This window comes from Neomonachus schauinslandi, chromosome 1, assembly GCF_002201575.2.
Source record: "Neomonachus schauinslandi chromosome 1, ASM220157v2, whole genome shotgun sequence".
In the NCBI taxonomy this organism is placed as follows: domain Eukaryota; kingdom Metazoa; phylum Chordata; class Mammalia; order Carnivora; family Phocidae; genus Neomonachus; species Neomonachus schauinslandi.
The window spans coordinates 200,949,485-200,970,043 of record NC_058403.1 but is presented as its reverse complement, the minus strand read 5'-3'; the positions used below and the strand labels follow the sequence as shown (position 1 = coordinate 200,970,043).

The following is a 20,559-nucleotide window of genomic DNA, read 5'->3' as shown; positions in this document are numbered from 1 at the left end:
CCTGGGCTGTTGTTAAGTGGGGTTGGGGCAGCACAGTGCCTGCTTCCATTCCTGCCCTTCCAAGTTGTTCTTTTAAAAGTATAAATTGAGGAAGCCAGACACAAAATGTCACATAGTGTGTGATCCTTTTTTTTTTTTTAAAGATTTTCTTTATTTATTTGAGAGGGAGCAGGAGCGGGAGGAGGGGCAGAGGGAGAGGAAGAAGCAGGCTCCCCACAGCACAGGGGGAGCCCGATGCGGGGCTCGATCCCAGGACCCTGGGATCATGACCTGAGCTGAAGGCAGACGCTTCACCGACTGAGCCACCCAGGCGCCCCGTGTGTGATCCTATTGATCTGAAATATCCAGAACAGGCGAATCCATAGAGACAGAAGGCAGATTAGTGGTTGCCAGGGGCTGGGGGAGGAGGGATGGGGAGTGATAGCTCATGGGCACAGGGGTTCTTTTGGGGGTGATAAAAATGTTGGGGAGGAACTACATAGAGGTGATGATTGTACAATATTGTGAATGTCCTAAATGCCATGGGATTGTTCACTTCAAAATGGTTAATTTTAATGTTATGTGAATTTTACCACAATAAAAAAAGTATAAATAGGGCTCCACCCCTGCTGTGCTCTGAAGCCTCCCATGGCTCCCCATTGCCTCAAAACAAAATATATACTTGTCTCCCACCCCCAAACCCCCCAACCTTGACTCTCTCCTGCCTCTCCCTCCTCTTCCCACAGCCAGGCTCATTTGTACCTCAGGGCCTTTGCACATGCCATTTCCTCTGCCCAGCGTGCTCTTATTCATCGTTCACATCTCTCATGAAATGTCACGTCCCAGACTGGGCCCCATTACTACCCTTTCTTTGTACCTTGGATGTTTCCTTCAAATTACTGACTGTAGTTGGTCATTTCATTGTGGTTTTAGATGTTAGGTAGAAAGTTCCACCAGTTAGGTGTTCCTCAAACATGTGGCAAATGAATGAATGAATGAATGAATGAATGAGTGAATCAACAGATAGATGGAGGAAGGCAATGGAGAGACTCTGCCAGGGAGAAGCTGGAGAGACTTTCATGGCAGCCTGCAGACAGAGGTCCTAAAAGGAAGCGACGCTTTATCACCCAGTTGACATGGAAAGAGACTGTCTCCATCCAAATCTGGTGCTTTTCTTCCTCAGAAAAGCACAGCTGTCTCCACAACAAAGACCCACAATTGCTGCCAGTACGTGCTTCGTCATTTTTACTTCCTTTGAATATTCTTCAATGGATTTTCTTTCCAAACTGCACAGGCATGACAGGGGAGTGGGGGTGGGGAGCAGGAAGAGCCCCTGCCCTGCCCTCACCCATTTTCCCAGGTTAGAAGCCCAGTGTTCTGGTCTTCTCGGTGCTCAAACACAGCTGAGCCTCCTTGTATATGGGGGATCTGTCCACATTGTACAAAATTTCTACAAAAATCACATCACACTTTATGTGGGATTTTCTCTCCCAGGGTCTAACTGCTCTCGGTTAAATGCTCCATCCCATTTCACATCTGAAGTTCCCTTCATTTTTCCTTCCTTCCCTCTGTTTGCTTTGTCCCTAGGATTCCGCCAGCCCAAGCAAGGCTCCTGGAAGATCTGTGGATAGGCCTCATGCTCCGGGCTGCCCTCAGTGGGTTTGCCCTCGTGAGGGAGAAGAACGAGGCTTTTAAAGACACCGGCTCAGATGGGTTGGCTGGAGTAGGGTACCACCGCTGTGGAAAACGGCTTGGCATCTCCTCAAAATGTAGAGGTACCTCATGATCCAGCAATTCCACTCCTAGGTATAGACCCCAAAGAAGTGAAAACAGATGCTCACACAAATCCTTGTACACTGTGTTCACAGCCGCACTGTTCACAATCGCCAAAAGGTAGAAACTGCTCACATGTCCATCAATGGATGAGTGGATAAACAAAATGTGGTCCATCTATGAAGTGGAATATTATTCAGCCATAGAAAGGAATGAAACTCGGACACACACTACAACGTGGATAAACGTTGAAAACATTATGCTCAAAGAAGCCAGACACAAAAAACCCACATGGTGTGTGATTCTATCTATATGAAATATCCAGAGCAGGCAAATCCATGGATTTAGGAAGGAGATTGGTGGTTGCCAGGGGCTGGAGAGGTTAGGAGAAATAGGGAGTGACGGCTAATGGGCACAGGGTGTCCTTTTGGGGTGATGGGAATGTTCTGGAACTGGACAGTGCTGCTGGTTGCACAACATGGGGAATGTACTACCTGCCACTGAATTGTTCCCTTTAAAATGGTTAATTTTATGTTATGTTTACATGAATTAGAAACCAAAAAATTGGGGTGATGCCCACAGAAGCCAGCAGGGAGGGGGCGTCGTCCTCACCAACACAGGCAAGCGCTGGGTGTTAGCAATTCTAACATTTAGCTGGGCTTGTGGTCAGTGGGAGGGCACTTCTCGGGCACTTATCGGCTGCCTGCATTGCTGTCCTATGAATCCCTTACACAGAAACTCTTCTAGGCTGATGCTCCAGGATGGGAGGAATATCCTTATTCTACAAATGAAGAAATTGAGGCACTAAGGGGTGAAGGGACTTTTCCAAGGTCCCCCATTGTGGCCCTTCCAGCAGATCACAGGGATTAGGTAGAGGCTTGGGACCTTTATCTGTAGCAGGAGGAGCGAGCCAATGGTAAAGCTCAGTGATAGGTCCACAGTGACTCAGGACAGTCCTCTTGGGCAGCTGACAACTGTGAGCTTTGCAGTGTCCTGCCATGGGTTCTCAGAGCCCTGGCAGGAGATACTACTATTATCCCATTTTATAAACGGGGAGATTGAGGCTCAGAGAGGCAGGTCACTCGCCGCCCGTCACACAGTACAGTGAGGACATGTTAAGACAGAGTATTCCAAACCTCAAGTTCCGCTTTGCTCTGAGCTGCCTCCAGGCAAAAAAGCAAGTCACCGAGACGTGAATGTTGAAATCTCGAAGCGGAAACCTCACTGCTCACAACAGACTTGGAACTCCAGGAACCGAGGGCAGCACTCCCACAAGTCAGACCTGAGAAATCTCTGGAGAAAACTGGAGCAAAGCAAAGCTCAGCTCATGAGGTCCCCCTCCTGGGGTCTGAGGGAAGTGGCTGGTGCCAGGTTCAGAGCGGAGCTGCGATTCCTGGGAATGTCCAAGTTCCCAGGGCCCTGAGCGTGGGCTTGGTGGGAAATAGAAACGTGCGTGTGTGTACGTCTGCCCGTGTCTGCATATGCGCACGTCTTTGAGCTTGCACGAGCACACATGTGTCTTTGGGTACATGCATGCACGTGTGCATATGCGGCTGTGCATTTGGGCACACGTGTGTGTGTGTGTGTGTGTGCAGGGAGCTTCAAAACCAGGTAAGACCAAGTGGAAATCCTAGCGTTGAGTGTGGGTCTGGAGTCTGTCCAGGGCCTCAGTATCTCCACTGAGAAATGGACCAGCTTCTGCTGGATGCAAGGATTAGACTCCACCAAGACCAGCAACTATCAGATTTGTTACGGTATACAGTCTGTGTTATGGGCTCTGAAGAGGACGCCCGTGATATCCTTTGACTCTCAAAGCAAATCCAACGCTGAGTTTATCATTCACATTTTCATAGACACTTAATTTTTTGTCATTCTAAAATGATACAAGCAAAGACTTCAAACCACACAGAAATGTCTGCAGTAAATAGTGACTATTCTCACCCACGACCCAGCCCTCTTCCCAAAGGAACATCTGTTAATAGGTGGGTGTGGAGCTTTCCAGAATTCGTGACCACGAATGTACAGATTTGAGTATTTCTATTTCTATAGAGTCCAATACAGTATATTAAAATGGTGATGTAAATACTGTAGAAAAGTGGATTTTCAATTAATGGGGCCTCCTTGATTCCTCTAGCTCATACCTCATTATCCAATGTTACGGACGCAGGAAATGGAGTCCCAGAGGGTATGGAGCTTGCTCAAGGTCACCTGTCGTTACACCCCCCAAGCTGAGACATGACTAGAGTCTACCTGTCCATCCCAAGGCAGGTCCCTTCTGTAAGGATGGGACTTTAGACATTGAACACACAGTTCACTTGTTCATGGTCCTTTCATTGAACATTCATTCGATGCAGTGCCGTGGAGGAGGCCCCGGCCCAGGTGCGACAGAGCCGGGCAACCTTAGCTCAGGGGGTCAGGGACAGGCCTCCGGAAGCCAGAGGGGCAGCCAGGCCTCTGTCTGGAGAGAGCAGGGTGGCAAGTGGGCCTTGGAGGTTGAATGGAGGTCCCACAGGCATGGTGGGGCCTGGGCGCAGGGTGAAGCATCACCCCCATTGTTGGCCAGCTGGGTGGCTTAGGAGCCTCCTCAGTACTTGACATTCATGAGTAGGAGCTGATACCCGAATCCAGGACTAAACTGTAAGTCCCCACCACTGGCTGGAAAGGTTGCTGCCTGCTGCAACATGGTGCCAGTCCCAGCCAGATGGGGAAACTGAGGCTGGAACAGGTGTGGAGATTTGGAAGGCTTCGAAGAACTGGTGCAGCCTGGGGCCAGGCTCTTCCTCTTTCTGGGCCTCAGTTTCCCCATGTGTACAATGGGGGGGGCAGCTGGCAGAGTGATAGCTGGGCAAGAATCTGGCTCTAGCTCCAGCACTGTCACCCTCCCTCCACCCCGCAACTCTCAACCCCCCACACATGGGAGTTCCACAATTTACCCCTCTCTGGCTGACCCTAGGCCTCAACCCTTCCTCTATCAAAGGGGGTTAATCTGGGGGTGTGACCCCACCCTCCAGCTGGCAGGGGAGTGGGGCCTCGGTGCACCATGACTGGGCTTGGGGATCCTCATGTACAAGGTCTGCTTCCCAGGAGGGGAAACAGGCTCAAAATCAGGACCAGCCCCTCCTAAACCCTCTCTCCGTGAGCAGTCCTGAATTACTGCTTTTAACCCTGCAAGCCCAAGGCCTCATTTCCCTGGAAGGCAACCAAGGCTTAGAAAGTCCTACTGCTCCAGCTGTGGGGAGGGTTGGCTGTGGCCTCCTCCCTGCTGGCCCATCTCTGGCCTTCAAGACCCACACCCGTGGGTGGACACCAGACAGTTATTGGACAGAAGGGGACATCAAGACCTAGAGAGACAGGATCCCCTCTGCCCAGGCCAAACAAGGTCACCCGCAGGAAGGTCAAGGTTGGGGGGGGCTCAGAGTGGGGGAATCTGGAGGAAGCAGAGGGGTGGCAGCTGGGTCCTCATCTGAAGCAGAGCATGGGGACTGGGTCTGGAGGGGTCAGGGCCCATGCTCTGTGGTTCAGTCCACCCTGAGGGCAGAGCCTGCCTCTTCCGGGGACCACGGCCCCCCACATCGTGGAGAGACAGGCACAGCTAGAAAAACTGGGGTGCTAACAGGGTCACCCAAAAAACCGCATGGCACAGGAATGCTGTGGAGGGAGACAGTGAGGTGGGGAGATGTCAGGAGCACCGCCTTGGTCCCAGAAATTCCATTTCTAAGGCTTTATCCACAGAGAGTGTGCTGGGATGTAGGAGCCAAGGCTTGGGAACAACTCGAATGCCTCTGGGTGGGGAACTTAAATAACAGTCCATTACATACATATGTAAATTTTCTGGGGAAAATTTTTAAGTGGAAAAAAGCAACAGGCAGATGAGAATGTGCAGAATTTGCATTTTAAAGAAAGGTTACACCTAAAATATGCCTGTGTATCTACACGTAAGGGATCTGAGACCTGGGCGTTGGGGGTCGGGGAGACATTTTCCCACAGAACACACTTCTGTACCTTTTGCTTTGGGCCAGGTGTTACTTATTCACAAACAGTACTAGAAATTTTTATTCCCGTGAAAAAACTGTGGAGCCCTCCAGTTGCGTGAAGACACAAGTCTCCAAGCAGCATACCGGGTGTCTTATGTTAAAAAGTTTTTATTTGAGATTATTTTATATTTCATTTTTATGTGGGAGGGGAGAGGGGCAACTTCATGCCTCACTCTGCACATATCCGCTTTCATCATTTACAAAGAAAATGTACACGTGTTGCTTGAACGTGCATGTTTGCAAGTATAACGGACCCACGTTACATACATGCAGAGCAAAAGCTTGCCTTAAAACCACAAGCTGCTTTCAATGTCCAGGGCGCCTTCTGCTTCTCAGGGCCCTGCGAAGGCTTCCAGGAAAGAGTGCTGGGGAGAAGGAAAGGGGAGGGGCCCTCCAGGCCCAGAAAGGCATATTTAGGTCCCAGTCCGCTCTAAACAGCAAGAGAGCAGAGGAAATCTTACCTGCCAAACTAGAAGAAATCCTTCCCGGATTGCAGAACGGAAACAGAGCCTCAGGTCAAAGCCTAGATGGGTGTCCCAGGCCGAAGATTCTCGCCCCATGTGTCCTCATCTATATGACCTTCACCGGCCCGCAGAGGTGACAAAAGGAGGTGTCGGCCAGTTAGGGGCAGCTGCTGGAGAGCCATTCCGCTCACACCCCACCTCCGGTCTCCCGAGAAGGGGTGGGAGATGAGGTGGGGTAGCTGTGGGTTCTGGGTGACTTTCTCAGGGAGGGCGCTGAAGCCCGCAGTCAGACCCCACCCCCTCAGGCTCTCGTGAAAAGGAAGGCAAGAGGAGGAGGTACTTGACTGGCCATAGCTCCCATCATGGTCAAATGGGTCCCTGCCACTCCTGAGCGTTCTCCAGCACACAGCAGGGAAAACGGAGGCTTGGGTTCCCACATCAGCTCCTAGGGGGCCCTGTTTCATCTGCCCCTAACTGGCCGACACCCCAAACCCTTCCTGGGCCCCCTCCGCCCTGCGTCCAACAGCAGCCTGGCTCCTCCGCATCACTCTGTCCTCACGTGGAAGCCCCTGCAGGTCTGGTACGTGCCTGCTGTAGCCTTTGTCCTCATCCCTTCCCCAAAGGGCCAGAAGGTGTCGGTGGAGGAATCAGATGCACAGTGGGCAGCACACGGGAACAGCAGGGAGCTGTGAAAATGCCCCACAGGCAGGCCCCTTCAGTCAGGGGGAGGCCCGGGTGGCCCCGGTTTAATGCTTGACAGCTGGAGCCCCGACCCTGGGAGCGGGTAAAGCCTTGAGGGGGACATCATCAGCAGTAGGGCAGGTATCCCTGATGCTCTCAAAGGTGGGTTTTATACCCAGCAATAACCCCCCACTCAGAAGAGGACATGCGCACACCCCACGGTTGGCACGGGTCCCTACCTGCTCTCTGGCACCCTCCAGGCTTTCCCAGCAACTGAACAGGCCCCCTGGCTGGGGAGATCAGGCAGAGAGGCCCTGGCAGGCAGAGGGCATGCCTGGGAGGCCACAGTGTGTCCAACCTTCTTCCCTGGAGGTACTTCAACATCTGTCACGTGGTCCCCGACCCGCCACATTTTCAAAACACATCACCAGAGACGGGAAGTTGGGTTTCCTCTACATTTATTGCAACTGCTAAATGATTAACAACATTCACAACTTCTTAGATTAAAAAAAATAATAATAACAAAAACAAAAACAAAATAAACAAAAAACTTCCGTTTTGTAACATCACAAATGTCTTCTAGGTTTTACCAAGGACCAAAAATGCTAAAATTCTCTATATGATTTCCAGTGTTGGAAACAAGCCAGAGACAGTAAGCACCCAAAGTGGCGAGTTAGCACTTTCCGGATGCCTGTCGTCCTCATGGAAGAGACCCTGGAACTAGAATGACAGAAAAGACACTGTGACTTTGACAAGGCTATGCAACCGCACATCGCGCTCGCACGCACACTCCCTGAGAGCAGCCTTTGCCAGGGAGCGCAAGGGCGAGCGCAGAGGGCCCGTGTGCCCTGGTCCCTGGCCAACAGCCGGTGCGAGGACGCACCACCAGGCTCCGCCCCGGCTCCCATGACGCCAGCCCCACAGGAAAAGCATCACCTGAGTGCTCACAGGACTTTCCAGGATCAAGAAGGAGGTGTTCCCTTTGACATGTGCCAAAGGCTCCCAGGGTCAGCTCAAAGCGGGATGTCCCCAGGAGGAAGAGTGGCAGGAGGCTGCGGGGACAGGGCTTATACCCTGGGAATTCTTAAAGCATTTTACTTACAGATAGAAGCGGAGAGAGCCAAGAACGAATATACTAGCACAACGTGCATATGATGGTCAGAGCTATCTATGCTGCAGAGAAAGAGTGAGAACCTACTGGGGGAGTCCACATCTTGCTCGGGGCCAATGGGGCACTCTGTCAAAGGCAGTCTGCCAAAGGGGTGTCTTTTGGCTCAGAGTTCCATCCATGCGCTCAACCCACGGCCAGCAAGGAAAGCTACTGGAAGGATTAGGAAAGAAAGGAGATGAACCTGAACCCCTACAGCTGTGGTTCCCCTATACCACACGGCCCCTGCAGGCTGCTTCGACTTTGCTGAGGCACCTCCATCATCTCCCTGGCCATAAAGATCTGCCGGGCGCCCACGCAACAGGAGCAACCAGGGGCAAGGAGAGCCTGGAGACTCCACTGGACACGAAGAGACACAGCACAGGCCTGTGATGGTGGGTGTGGGCCCCACAAGACAAAGGGAAGATTGGCCAACACGGTAACTCACGGCTGTGGGCCCCCCCACCCCGAGCTCACAGTGTCAGCAGAATCCCAAGGTCCCCAGATCTGAGCAAAGATTTAAAACTTCCACACTGCTGCTTTATGAGAAAGGCTCGAGACCCCCACGGCCTGAGAACTTCGCACGTAGCTGCAAGGAGGGTGCGCCGGGGGAAGATGAAGGGCAGCCGTCACGCGCCTAGAAACAGCAAGCAGCTGCCGGCCCGCCCTGCTTCTGTTCTGTACAAAGGCCCTGATAACACAATTCTTCATGCTGCTGCGCAGGCCAGGAATGAAGCCTCTTGAAGAGTTCACACCCCCAGCCGTTGGTAGAAGAGACTCCATATGTGGTTTTTAAAGAAAGCAAACTGCAGTTTGTGGATTCTAGGGAGACATGTGAATTTGAGAGAAGTTTCATCAACGTAATGATTCCTCCCCACTGAATACTGCTCTATTATCCTGTCGCTAAACTTCTATTACGTCTCTTGGGAGGCATTTAAGAGCCGAGCCTCCATAAATACCACGTTTGTGGAATCAAGTATCTCCACTTGTTCAAAGAGCTCCCGTGCCCCAACCTGCAGGCTGTGGACCAGAGCGGACTTCACTAATACCGGATTACATCCCCTATTTACAGCCTGGAAGCAACGAAAAGCCACCATCTGTCATCATTTGGGCACCAAGTTTGCTAAGAGAGCACCTCTGAGAGCAAGGTTCCCTGCGACGGGAGACCCGCCCAGAGCTGGTTCCTGAGCACAAACAGGGCCCCAGTGCTTCCAAGGGCAGCACCACCTTCCTAGGGGGAGCCAGGAAAGACCTGCAGGGGACTGGCTGCCATAAGCATTTGGAAGAGGGGGAAAGGCAAAAGCAGATCGGAAATGGCGCGTTCTTTTTTCCTTTAAGAAGAAGAAAAGCCAGCGTTCGGACCCTCCACACCAGAGCTGCAGAGACGCTCGCCTCCCGTGTACACACCGAACCTACTTGGCCACTGGCTCCAGGGCAGATCCGGGGCAGAGGTGGCGCTTTAAGAGCAATTGCTGCTTCGAGCCTTAGTTTTCTCACCAATGGTTTCATCTATTCAGGGAGAGAACGATTTTGTTCAAAACTGAGTTGGAAATTAGGGGTGGGGAAGGCAACTAAGAAGAGGAGAAAGAAGGGGATGTTTATATGGGCCCAAGGCCCTTGAGAAGGAAACGGATTTGAAGATGCTCAGAAAAGGGATGTGGCAAAGCAGCTGGCCTGTGCAGCTCCGGCTTCAGATCGCCCTCACCCTCGCAGGACACCACGCCACTCCCTGGGCGACCTCTCTCCCCAGGACGGCCGTGGGCAGTCGAACCCAGGAGCCCCGCACCAAGGCCCGCTGTCGGGCTGCATGCTTGCGAGCTCAGGGCTCACTCCTTCAACCAAACCTGGAAGGTGAGGGGTGGGACACATCCACATCCAAACACTCCTTGTTACCCTCACAGAATGTTTTCGTGTGTGTGTGTGTTTGGTTTCATGTTTGGTTTTGGGGGGATGGGGAACTCTGACTTTTCTGGAGAAATTGTCTCTACATACCAGCACGTCAGCTTAGGCAGAATGCCCCATGCACTAGCTCACACACATACCTATTTGTTGGCCCGTTTGTGTCTGTACATCTGCATCATCCTCTGACGGAACACGTCAAATGTGTCTTCCTTGTGCTCCTGCCCGTCAGCACCTAACCCCTCCCCTTCCGACGCAGTTCCCCTAGGAGCAAAATGGAGAGTTAGCCACACCGAGCACAGAGCCTGGCCGCCAGGGGACTGGAAACGGCACAAGGAGTCAGAGTGGGACAGAGGCACGTGGGACACACAACAGGGAAAAGGAGAGGGAAAGTGAAGACACGATTCACAGCGCGGAACAAGGGGTACTCACCTGCGCAGGTGTGCGGACTTTCTGAGGCGCGTGCTCAGAAGCCCGATTACAGCAGAAAACCTCCCCCAGCAGGTGGTAAGCTCAGTTTTAAATGAAATGCCTGCTGAATGTTAATGGGGCCTAACAAACTCTGGGCCATGTTCTCCCACCCTGGCTAGCTGGCGTATGGGTTCTCAGAAAAAGGAAAGTGATTTTTATCGTAACTACCTAGAATTATCACTCAGCTTTTAGGACAATAAGGAATGTGGCTGAAATGCCAGGGCCCAGAAGCCACTTAAATCGTCTGTGTGAGTGCAGCAAGGAGCCTGTATGAACACCTGCATATATAAATGATCTGCTTCTCACCTCATTTGAAGACTCCCTTTGTCAGGAAAAAAACCCTGCCAGCTTTAAGCCATGTTTAACATGAAGGGAGCCAAGAAATCAGGCTGCAGATCAAAGGACTCAGAACCAGAATCCCAAAGAGAGCCTCTTCTCCCCGAGCACACTGCCCATCCCCACCCCTGGCCCCAAGCGCCTGCTGCGTACACGCTGACGGGCTCCCTGATGCCCTTCCCACAGGAGCCCAGGCCGTGGCCCTCCTTCCAGCCCATCTTCTGCAGCATCTGGAACCCCAGGTTCTTGTCAGTCAGCTTCTGCTGGGCAAAGTCAAAGTCCTTGGGTTTCTGAGGAGAGATAAGATTATGGCAAGTGGTTTGTAGCAAAGTGCCTGGAGCAAGGGTCGGCCCATGCTGCACCTGACACAGTCCAGTACCCCCACCCCCCCCCACTGTCTCCAATTCCTCAGACACTGGGATGAAGCCACGGGCTGCTTCCTAGCTCCCAGCAACATTCCCTGGGTAGGCTGGGGCTTCTAAAAGTGGGGAGTAGGGGCGCTTGGGTGGCTCAGTCGTTCAGCATCTGCCTTTAGCTCAGGTCATGATCCCAGGGTCTTGGGATCGAGTCCTGCATCGGGCTCTCTGCTCAGCGGGGAGCCTGCTTCTCCCTCTCCCACTCCCCCTGCTTGTGTTCCCTCTCTCGCTGTCTCTCTCTCTGTCAAATAAATAAATAAAATCTTAAAAAAAAAAAAAAAGGTGGGGAGTAAAGAGATGCCCCCACAGAACCAAGCCAGACCAGCCTCTCAGGCCCCAGTGTTACCACTCCCACCGTGGTGCTAAGACCATGAGGAAAACCCCACGAGGGGCTGGGGGGTCTTGGGGCCAAGGGGTTAGCAGGAAGAGCCCTAAGCGGTGGTGACCTGTGATGACCAGAGGGTACACTCTAGGCTGGGGGTAACCAGGGCACAGGCTTGAGGCAGGAAGGCCCCTGAATGACTTGTCTGTCTGTCCAACTGCCCCTTCCCAGGTCTGGGAGCTCCCCAAGGGCAGAGACTGGCTTTTTTTAAAGATTTTACTCATTTATTTGACAGAGAGAGGCACAGAGAGAGCAGGAACACAAGCATGGGGAGTGGGAGAGGGAGAAGCAGGCTTCCCACGGAGCAGGGAGCCCGATGCGGGGCTCGATCCCAGGACCCTGGGATCATGACCTGAGCCGAAGGCAGAGGCTTAGCGACTGAACCATCCAGGCGCCCCCAGAGACTGGGTTTTACTGGGACTCTGGGGTCCATGTCTAGCACAAAGCAGACCTCACTGAGAGCTGGTATAGCTGGGAAGACCCTCCAGGTAGAGGAGCAAGAAGCCCTGGATAAGATGTGGGCTCAGAACCGGCTGTGGAAAGACAGGTTAAAAGGCCTGGGGGGCCTCTGGAGAGCCTGCCCAGTGTGGGCAGAAAATATTTCCATTTATGGGGCGCCTGGGTGGCTCAGTTAAGTGTCTGCCTTCAGCTCAGGTCATGATCCCAGGGTCCTAGGATCGAGCCCCACATCAGGCTCCCTGCTCAACGGGGAGTCTGCTTCTCCCTTTCCCTCTGCCTGCCACTTCCCTTGCTTATGTGCACATGCTCTCTCTCTGTCAAATAAATAAATAAAATCTTAAAAATAGAAAGAAAATATTTCTATTTACTCATGCATATTCATCAGTACCCAATGTCCCTACCACCTGAGCCTATTTTTAAAAGACATTTACTCAACACCGAGGACAGCCTGGGTAGGCTGAGAAGGCCGCATATACTTCTGGGGAAAGGGCTCCTCCATCCTGATCAAGGCAGCTCGTGCTGGGGGGTAATGGTGAGGGTCTGAGGGTCTGAGCAGGGAACAAGTGTGGGAGGGGAAGAGGGTGGGGAATGCAAGGGAAAGGCTGGCCACAGGTCCCCAAAGGGCAGATCCGCACCCCTCCGGGAAAGCTGCTTAGCTGGAGAAAGCTGGAAGCTCTCGGCCTACAGTCACCTCATGGAGAGACTGGAGCTCGCAGGACACGGCTGCACAGCCAGTTAACATGCATTTAGTTTCATTCGTAAGGCACCTCTGAACCACAGGGTAAGCGAGACTGTCCCACGTCACAGATGTACAAATGGGAGACTCAGGAGTTACATGCCAAGATTAGGTGGCCAGGCTGAGACTGAGCCCGGCTGCCCCCTCACCCAGATCACCAGACGGGCAGCCGGGTGCCAGCACAAATTCAAACTGAGCACGTCAGTTAGGACCACGGGCTTTGGGCCCAGGCAAGTCCCCCCTCCCTGCTGTAACTGGGCTTACGCCGACCCCTCCTCTAGCCACTGAGATGACAGTGTACTTGAACAGTCTGCCACACGGGCTTTCCTCACCACGCCACGCCAGCAGAGACCTCACCTGGTTCCCGGCTCACCTCCCTGACCTCTAAGGAGCTGGGATGTCCCCACATATGTCCGAGGTGACCTCGCCCAGCCTTACCTGTCCCCACATGTCCACCTAGCTGTCTGGAGAGCACCCCATCTCCCTGATGACCTGCCCCCCACATGGTCTCTCCATTTCAGTCAGTGGCAGCTCCGTCCTCCCAGCTGCCTGGGCAGACAACCGTGGAGGTGCCCTGGACTCGGCCTGGCCATTCCACACATAGTCCATTGGCAAGTCCCACCGACTGCGTCCTCACCCGCCCGGCCCCTGGCTCTCCCTGGCCCCCCCGCCGACAGGCTGCTCTGAGCACCGCAGCCACAGTGGCCACAACTTCCCCCCAAATTACCACTGCGGGTCCCCGAGGGCCTCCCCCCGAGAAGGAGCCTCACTGTGACATCTGTCTACAGGCCCCACGTGACCCGGGGCCTCACCGCCGTTACCGCCTCATCTCCCCAGCCCCGTGTGAGTGCCACAGAGGGCTACCTGTTGACACAGGACCACCCTGGGGCCTCTCCCAGGCCTCCCTGAATAAATGGCACCCCCAACCCCACATTCGCCATCTCCCCTCGACCTGCTTCTCCGTACCCAGGGCACACAGGCCACAGGAGTCTCACACAAACCTGTCCCTGTTGGAGGCTGCTGCCTCCAGGTGGGCAGACGGGGCCTGGCGCAGAGGAAGCGTCCACCAGTTAATGCACATGTGTGTGCGCGCACCCGTCCGCGCACGGCCTTGGCTTACTAGCCAGTTAGTGTGCTCTTTTTTTTTTTTTTTTAAAGATTTTATTTATTTATTTGAGAGAGAGAGAATGAGAGAGAGCACATGAGAGAGGGGAGGGTCAGAGGGAGAAGCAGACTCCCTGCCGACCAGGAAGCCCGATGCGGGACTCGATCCAGGGACTCCAGGATCATGACCTGAGCTGAAGGCAGTCACTTAACCAACTGAGCCACCCAGGCGCCCCAGTTAGTGTGCTCTTTAACCATCATTACAGGCCCCTAAATCTGAACTTCTCAAGGGCCAGGACATCACCTTGTTCACCTCTCCCAACACACTGCGAGTATCAGGCCTCACTCATTTGTTAAACTAATTACTACCCTCCTGCGCTTCAGGCAACGCAAAACAGTTTCAAGAAATCCCTGAGAAGAAAGGCTGTTCGTTACGATTTGTACATCGCGCCGGTGGGAAGTGCGAGTATACCGAGTAAACCGCAGTTACAAGCCACTGCGCCCTTTAAAACTCTGGCAAATTCCAACTGACTATGCCACACATGAGAACTGTCATGCTCACCTTCTTTTTGGACACGGGACGACCCCGAGGTCTGTCGTAGGCGATGCGAACTGGTTCATGAACTGGAAAACACAAGAAACATATCTGTACCCACACACGTCACTCAGAAGACGCGAGTGCCACAGTTCAGGCTCGGCCGCCGGAAGGGAGCCACCGCCCGCACCACGGCCCCCCGGCCTGCCTCCCAGGAATCACGGGCCCGCGGGCACAGAGGCGGGAACACGCGGGCCCAACTGAGGGCTGCTCGGTGGGGAAGAGCCTACTTTAACGTAGGACTTCCCGTGTGTATGACGAAGGGCTCCATGCGTGGATCGTTTTCCATGACTGCAAGACCCCGTTTTGTTTCAATAAACTATCTGCCATCTCCTGCCCTCCTAGTGTCTCTGCAGCAACTGTTCCACTGATAAAGAGTTAAAGTCCGCAGAGAATTTTCCAGTAAAGCAACCATGCTTCTCATACAGAGCACTGAATCACATTACAGCCTTATTTTTGATGGAGAGATCAGCAGGGCTGCTTTTTTTCTCATCAACCACCCAAGGAACTGAGAGCTTCCCAAATAGAAGAAGCTCCACTTCTCCCCCTCGCGGGACATGAGGCATTCGGAGAGGCTGCCGCCATCAGCAGGAAGTTGTGACGGACGTCCGAATTGGGTACAATAGCTGGCAACCCGTGGTAACGTCAAGGTTCCCAGACACAAACCACAGGACTGTTCCATCGGCAGGGGAAACTGAACTGACACTCCTGGGTGAGTGTGACAGTGTCAACAATGCAGAGCACCCAGGTGATACTACACGGGGCACTGTTCGCCACAGCCACCTCAGAGGAAGCTATGGTGGCAGGAAGCACAGCCCAGGCCTGGCTTTGTGGCGACACTGGGGCGTGGGGGGGCCATGAGGAACAACCTGGGCCATGGCCGGCCTGTCAAAAGGCCGCACATGATGCCATTCTGCCTACTGACAGTCTAGAAAATTTTGGCAGAACCACGAGGCCAGAAAACGGGGCGGGGACCACAGAGAGACACAGATGTTTCTGGAAAAAGGCTCTAGCTCCACCGCACTGGAGGAGTTTATGCCTGTGCACAATCGCCAGAACTCCTCCAACTGTCCCCTTAAAAAGGATGCGTGTTGGGCGCCTGGGTGGCTCAGTCGTTAAGCGTCTGCCTTCGGCTCAGGTCATGGTCCCAGGGTCCTGGGATCAAGCCCCGCATCAGGCTCTCTGCTCCACGGGAGGCCTGCTTCTCCCTCTCCCACTCCCCCTGCTTATGTTCCCTCTCTCGCTGTGTCTCTCTCTGTCAAATAAATAAATAAAATCTTTAAAAAAAAAAAAAAAGGATGCGTGTTACTGCTGTTAACGGTACCTCAGGAACCTTAACCCTCCCCACAGAAGAACAGGGGATGACCTCCCACGGCCTGGGCAGTGGAGTACAGAGCACGTGGCTCCCACTAACCACTGCCCAAGACCAGTGCCACCTTCCTCGTCATCGCTAAGCAGGCATCAGTGCCCTGGGCCTTCTAGGGGCTCAGAAGGCTGGGTCCTCCCCAAGGTCACGGGTGGGAAACAGCAGAGATGACCAACGCCCGTGCCCTCCACAGCCGGGGCTCCCCCACCGGACCGTGACGGAAACACCAAGCAGCATCTGACGCTAACACGTGGCTGCCACACTGACACAGCGGCGCACCCTCGGACTGCCAGCCTCACGCCAGCCGTGAGGTGAGCTTCACGGAGCACGTGGGAGGGGTATGCAAAACCACCAGAACTAGTTTAGGTTAAAAACACAAGACCGAAGAACCTCATGTTCTGTTGGCCCTGGGGGGATTTGGGGAGGTAACGTCCAGGTTGGTAGGTGCAATCAGAGGCGGGAAGGGGGACAGGGACTGGCTGGTCATCTTGTGGCTAAGCCTGGGCTAAGGGCCAGTAAATTCTTCCACACAGTCAGGTGACATCAGCTGGTCTCCACAACTTTTCCTGGTCCACAACTGAGCAGCACGGTTCCTCCTTCAGTGCTAAATGGAAGCCCGTGCTCGGGAAGCCATGATGAATGTCTGGCACTCACCTTTGGGCTCCTGGATGAGGCACAGCCTCTTGGGAGCTGGAATCATGCCGACCTTTAAGGACTTGCTGCTGACTCTCTTCCGGGGGAAGCAGGCCCCCGAGGAGGCCTGTGACAGGGCAGGTGCACCAGCTGGGCCATCTTCAGCTGCCTCGCTCGTGAGGCCATCAGTGGGGGGGCTGCCCTCAGAGCCCTCGGACTTGGCCGCCCCTCCTGCTGACCTGGAGGCCCCTCTAGGAGTGGAGCCCTCTTCGCCCCCCTCCTCATCCTCCTCCTCATCCTCCTCGTCCTCCTCATCCTCCTCAGGCATCACCTCTGGGCTTTCCAGCTCAGCCTCGTGCTGCGGGGGCTCATCTTCAAACTCTCCTTCCCCTTCCATGGGATCAAGGGGGCTTTCCTGAGAATCAGCGCTCTCACCGGCGTGGAGGTTCAGTGGAGAGGATGTAAAACAAATCGATGGGCATAACTCAAATACTTTCTTTCGATAGAATTTGAAGGCTGAACTATTTTGGTCATGGAGAAACCTGGGGCAAGGATGAAAAACACTGGTGAATCAGAGAGTCCTCTGAACATTCATATTTACTAAATTATCTGGAAGAGATCCAACAAAGCTGGGAGTGGAACCAACAAATAACCTGACCTCTTTCTACCAACTATGGCTGATGGTGCAGCTTCACAATGAGACAGAGAAGTCCGAGGAGTAGCAGCAATTTAACAAAGGAGCCAGAATGTTAAGAGGCCCCATTGCTTTTCAGGGGAGGGCAGTAGAGGAACAATGTATGCAGAAATGACCAAGGAATGTGCTGGAAAAAGCTCCAACACTGCAGCCAGAGATCTAACCCGGCCCTCTCCTCATCCCTTCTAGTCTGTCACCAGCCACTGTGGGACTCCCGTGCGCTCAGGGTAACTGCCTGGTTCCTCTCACACTGCCAGGTAGGAGACTGAGGAAGGCACGTCCCTTCTGCCCCTCATTCTACAGTGAAGCTGAGTCAATGTGGTGGCAATACTGCCTCTCGGAACCTCAGAGTCCCACGGCCACCCTGACCCAGGGCTGTGGCTAGTGTGAGAAACTGAAAACATGCACGAAGACACAAAATACACTTGGACCCAAGGAAAGAAGCCCTTGTTCTTGGCTAGAATAACAACCTCATAACGATGTCAATTCTTCCCTAATTAAAATAATAATGCATAAGCCTATCTCAATAAGTGCATCTTTTTTTTCTGGGTTTGAACATGATTCTAAACTTCACAGAGAAAAATAAATAGGTAAGGGTATTTGGGAGAACTCTAAACAAAATCTGTGAAGAGTTCTGGCCTTACCAGACATTACAAGGTGTATGAAGCCTCTAAGGCACAACAGTGTGGGACCAGTCCTTGAACACACGGACAGAAACACCAAGACAAAGGCCAGAAACATGGTATCTGATGAAGTCAGGGATAGAGACTGCTTAAAAATAAAAACTTAGGAAAAAAAAGAAAAAAACAGGGCACCTGGGTGGCTCAGTCGGTTAAGCGACTGCCTTCGGCTCAGGTCATGATCCTGGAGTCCCGGGATCGAATTCCACATCAGGCTCCCTGCTCAGCGGGGAGTCTGCTTCTCCCTCTCCCACTCCCCCCTCTCGTGCTCACTCTCTCTCTGTCAAATAAATAAATAAAAAATCTTTAAAAAAAAAAAAAGAAAGAAAAAAACAAAACTAAGTAATCTCTACACCCAATGTGGGGCTCCATAACCCCAAGATCAAGAGTTGTATGCCCTTCCAACTGAGCCTCTCAGGCACCCCAAAAATAAAAATCTTCAAAAAAAAAAAAAAAAAATTAAGAAAGAAAAAGTCCAAAAAACCCAAAAGAAAAAAGGGCAAAGATTAAGAACTTGAGCCCTCCAAAAGACAACTAGAATGAGAAAACCAGTCATAGACCAGGAGAAGGTATCTGCAAATCATACATCTGACAAAGGACTCCTATAAAGAATGTATAACGAACCCTCAAAATTGATTAGTAAATAAATAAATGACCCAATCAAAAGATGGACCCAAGATCCAAATGAACACTTAAGTATGGGAAGCACCCAAGTACAGTCGAAGACACTCCGCACCACTAGTCCTTGGAGAAATGAGGACCACAGTGCGACACTGCCCCCCCCCACCCCACCCCGCATTGGGATGCTAACATGAAAAAGCTGACACCAGCAAGTGCTGTGTGGGGAGGAACTGGAACTCTCGTCCAGGCTGCTAAAAATGCAAAATGGCACTACCACGTGGAAAGGCAACTTGGCAGTTTCTTCAAAAGTTAACGGTGGGCCCACCATGGAGCCAGCCTTTCCTCTCCTTGGTATTTCCTGGAAAGAAATAAAGACCTTATCCACAACGGCTCACAGCAGCTTTACCTATAATCGCCCCAGACTGGAAACATCTCAATGCCATCAACAGGTGATGGGTAAACAACTGGTCCAGCCACACAGTGGGATACACTCAGCAGCAAAGAGGAATGAATTGGGGATACACGCAACAAACATGGCTGAATCCGAGAACTGTGCTGAATAAAGGGGCCAGACAAAAAGCAAGAAAAAGCTGCATTTACACAAAATTCAAAAAAATGCAAACTATTTACAACAAAGCTTTTTTAAAGGGCAAACCTTTTTTTAAGAGACAAATGAACAGTTCACATGAAAATAAAGGACACAAGTTAATGAAAAGATGTTCAATTTCACTCGTAAGAAAAATGGAAACTAAAATTTCACGGTGGAAATAAGAAATTTCTCATGAATCCTACTGACTCTAAGACATGCCAAAAGGTGAGGGATGGGGACAGGTACTCTGGACACTGCTTTGGGAGGGGCTCTCGGGGAGGGGTATTTCCATTATTTAACAAAATTACATGTGCAATGACCTTGGACCCCACAGTCCCCCTTCTGGAAGATACATGAAGATTCTCTCCACAGAGTCATTGTGCGTAAGGCCACTGATGGGGCCGTAAGAACAACGTGAATGCCGATAGCTGGGGAGTGACCCTGGTGTGGCTGCACGTGGAGAATGACAGTGGACAAGAGAACGAGGGGACAGGTGGGACAGGCACAGGGGACTTCTGGATAGGTGGTGAAGGGAAAAAAGCAAGGTGCAAAAGTGTCTATTACATATAAAAAGTTACATGTAAAAACAAAAGGGGAAATGCACATACCCACTAGAATTGAATGAAATGGTTTCCTGTTGATGGGTGAGGGGATTCCCACTCAGAGACTTCTCTGAGCCTACCTTTTGTAATTTTTATTTTAGAACCATGCAAATGCTGAACTTATTTTTAAAATTAAATTTGAAAGGATAGAAAAAAATAGCCGTAAAACTGAATCTCTGTAGAAAAAATGAACCTGACTATACGTCAAATCGATGACATAACCACACACAAAAACAGAATCAACTCAAACAGCGTTAGAGGTATACTCTTTCTAAAGGAAAAGAAACACAAAGTCACCTTGACCTTTATTAAATACGTGTGCTGTTGGATGCAGCCATTCTCAAACTGCTCTATGAGCACTGGGCTGGGGGAAAGAGTGAATCACTCCACCTAACGTTGCTGTACAATAATGGGGGACTCTGTGTGGGGAGGGAAGGGACAGGGCCTCCTAAGGAACATTGCTCAGAAAAGGCTGTCAGAAATGGTGACGAATAAACCCAAACCACGGCAGTGCCAGGATAATGCAGAATTCTCCTTTGGGGGAAAAAACAACAACAAAAAACCTACAACCGATGAAATGTTCCTGGCTGCCCTTAGTGGAGCTGTCCCCTTCACCGGGTCTGCCCAACTCTGAGGTGTGCTAGGCCCAGCTGGCCCCAAGGTCACCAGGCCTGTAAAAGGCAGAACTGGGCTGAGCCCCCATGAAGCCGTCAGTGCTCCCCAAGGCTGGTCTGGGTCTCACAGGAAGCAGGAGGCATGCCCAGTGCAGAACCTACTCAAGGTCCCCAACAAGCTGGAAGAACATGCTGGGTCACACCACTGGGTCCCAGAAATGCTCTAGGAAATGTGTAGTTTTCAACCGTAGTCTTAATTAGACTTAATTAGGCATGGCTCTCCA

General features: G+C 52.2%; 1 protein-coding gene across 1 annotated transcript in view; it reads right to left on the bottom strand.

Moving 5' to 3' along the window:
- Nucleotides 1–7,382: 7,382 nt before the first annotated feature.
- The window catches only part of SUGP2 (SURP and G-patch domain containing 2), a 33,467-nt gene continuing 20,290 nt past the window's right edge, over nucleotides 7,383–20,559 (bottom strand). Inside the window, exons 7-11 of the mRNA XM_021683095.2 lie at nucleotides 16,497–17,017; nucleotides 14,444–14,505; nucleotides 10,938–11,074; nucleotides 10,121–10,241; nucleotides 7,383–8,900 (exon numbers count right to left, since the gene is read on the bottom strand). Coding sequence (XP_021538770.2) covers nucleotides 10,121–10,241; nucleotides 10,938–11,074; nucleotides 14,444–14,505; nucleotides 16,497–17,017 — 841 coding nt within the window. The 3' untranslated portion in view covers nucleotides 7,383–8,900. The remainder of the gene's footprint in view (nucleotides 8,901–10,120; nucleotides 10,242–10,937; nucleotides 11,075–14,443; nucleotides 14,506–16,496; nucleotides 17,018–20,559) is intronic.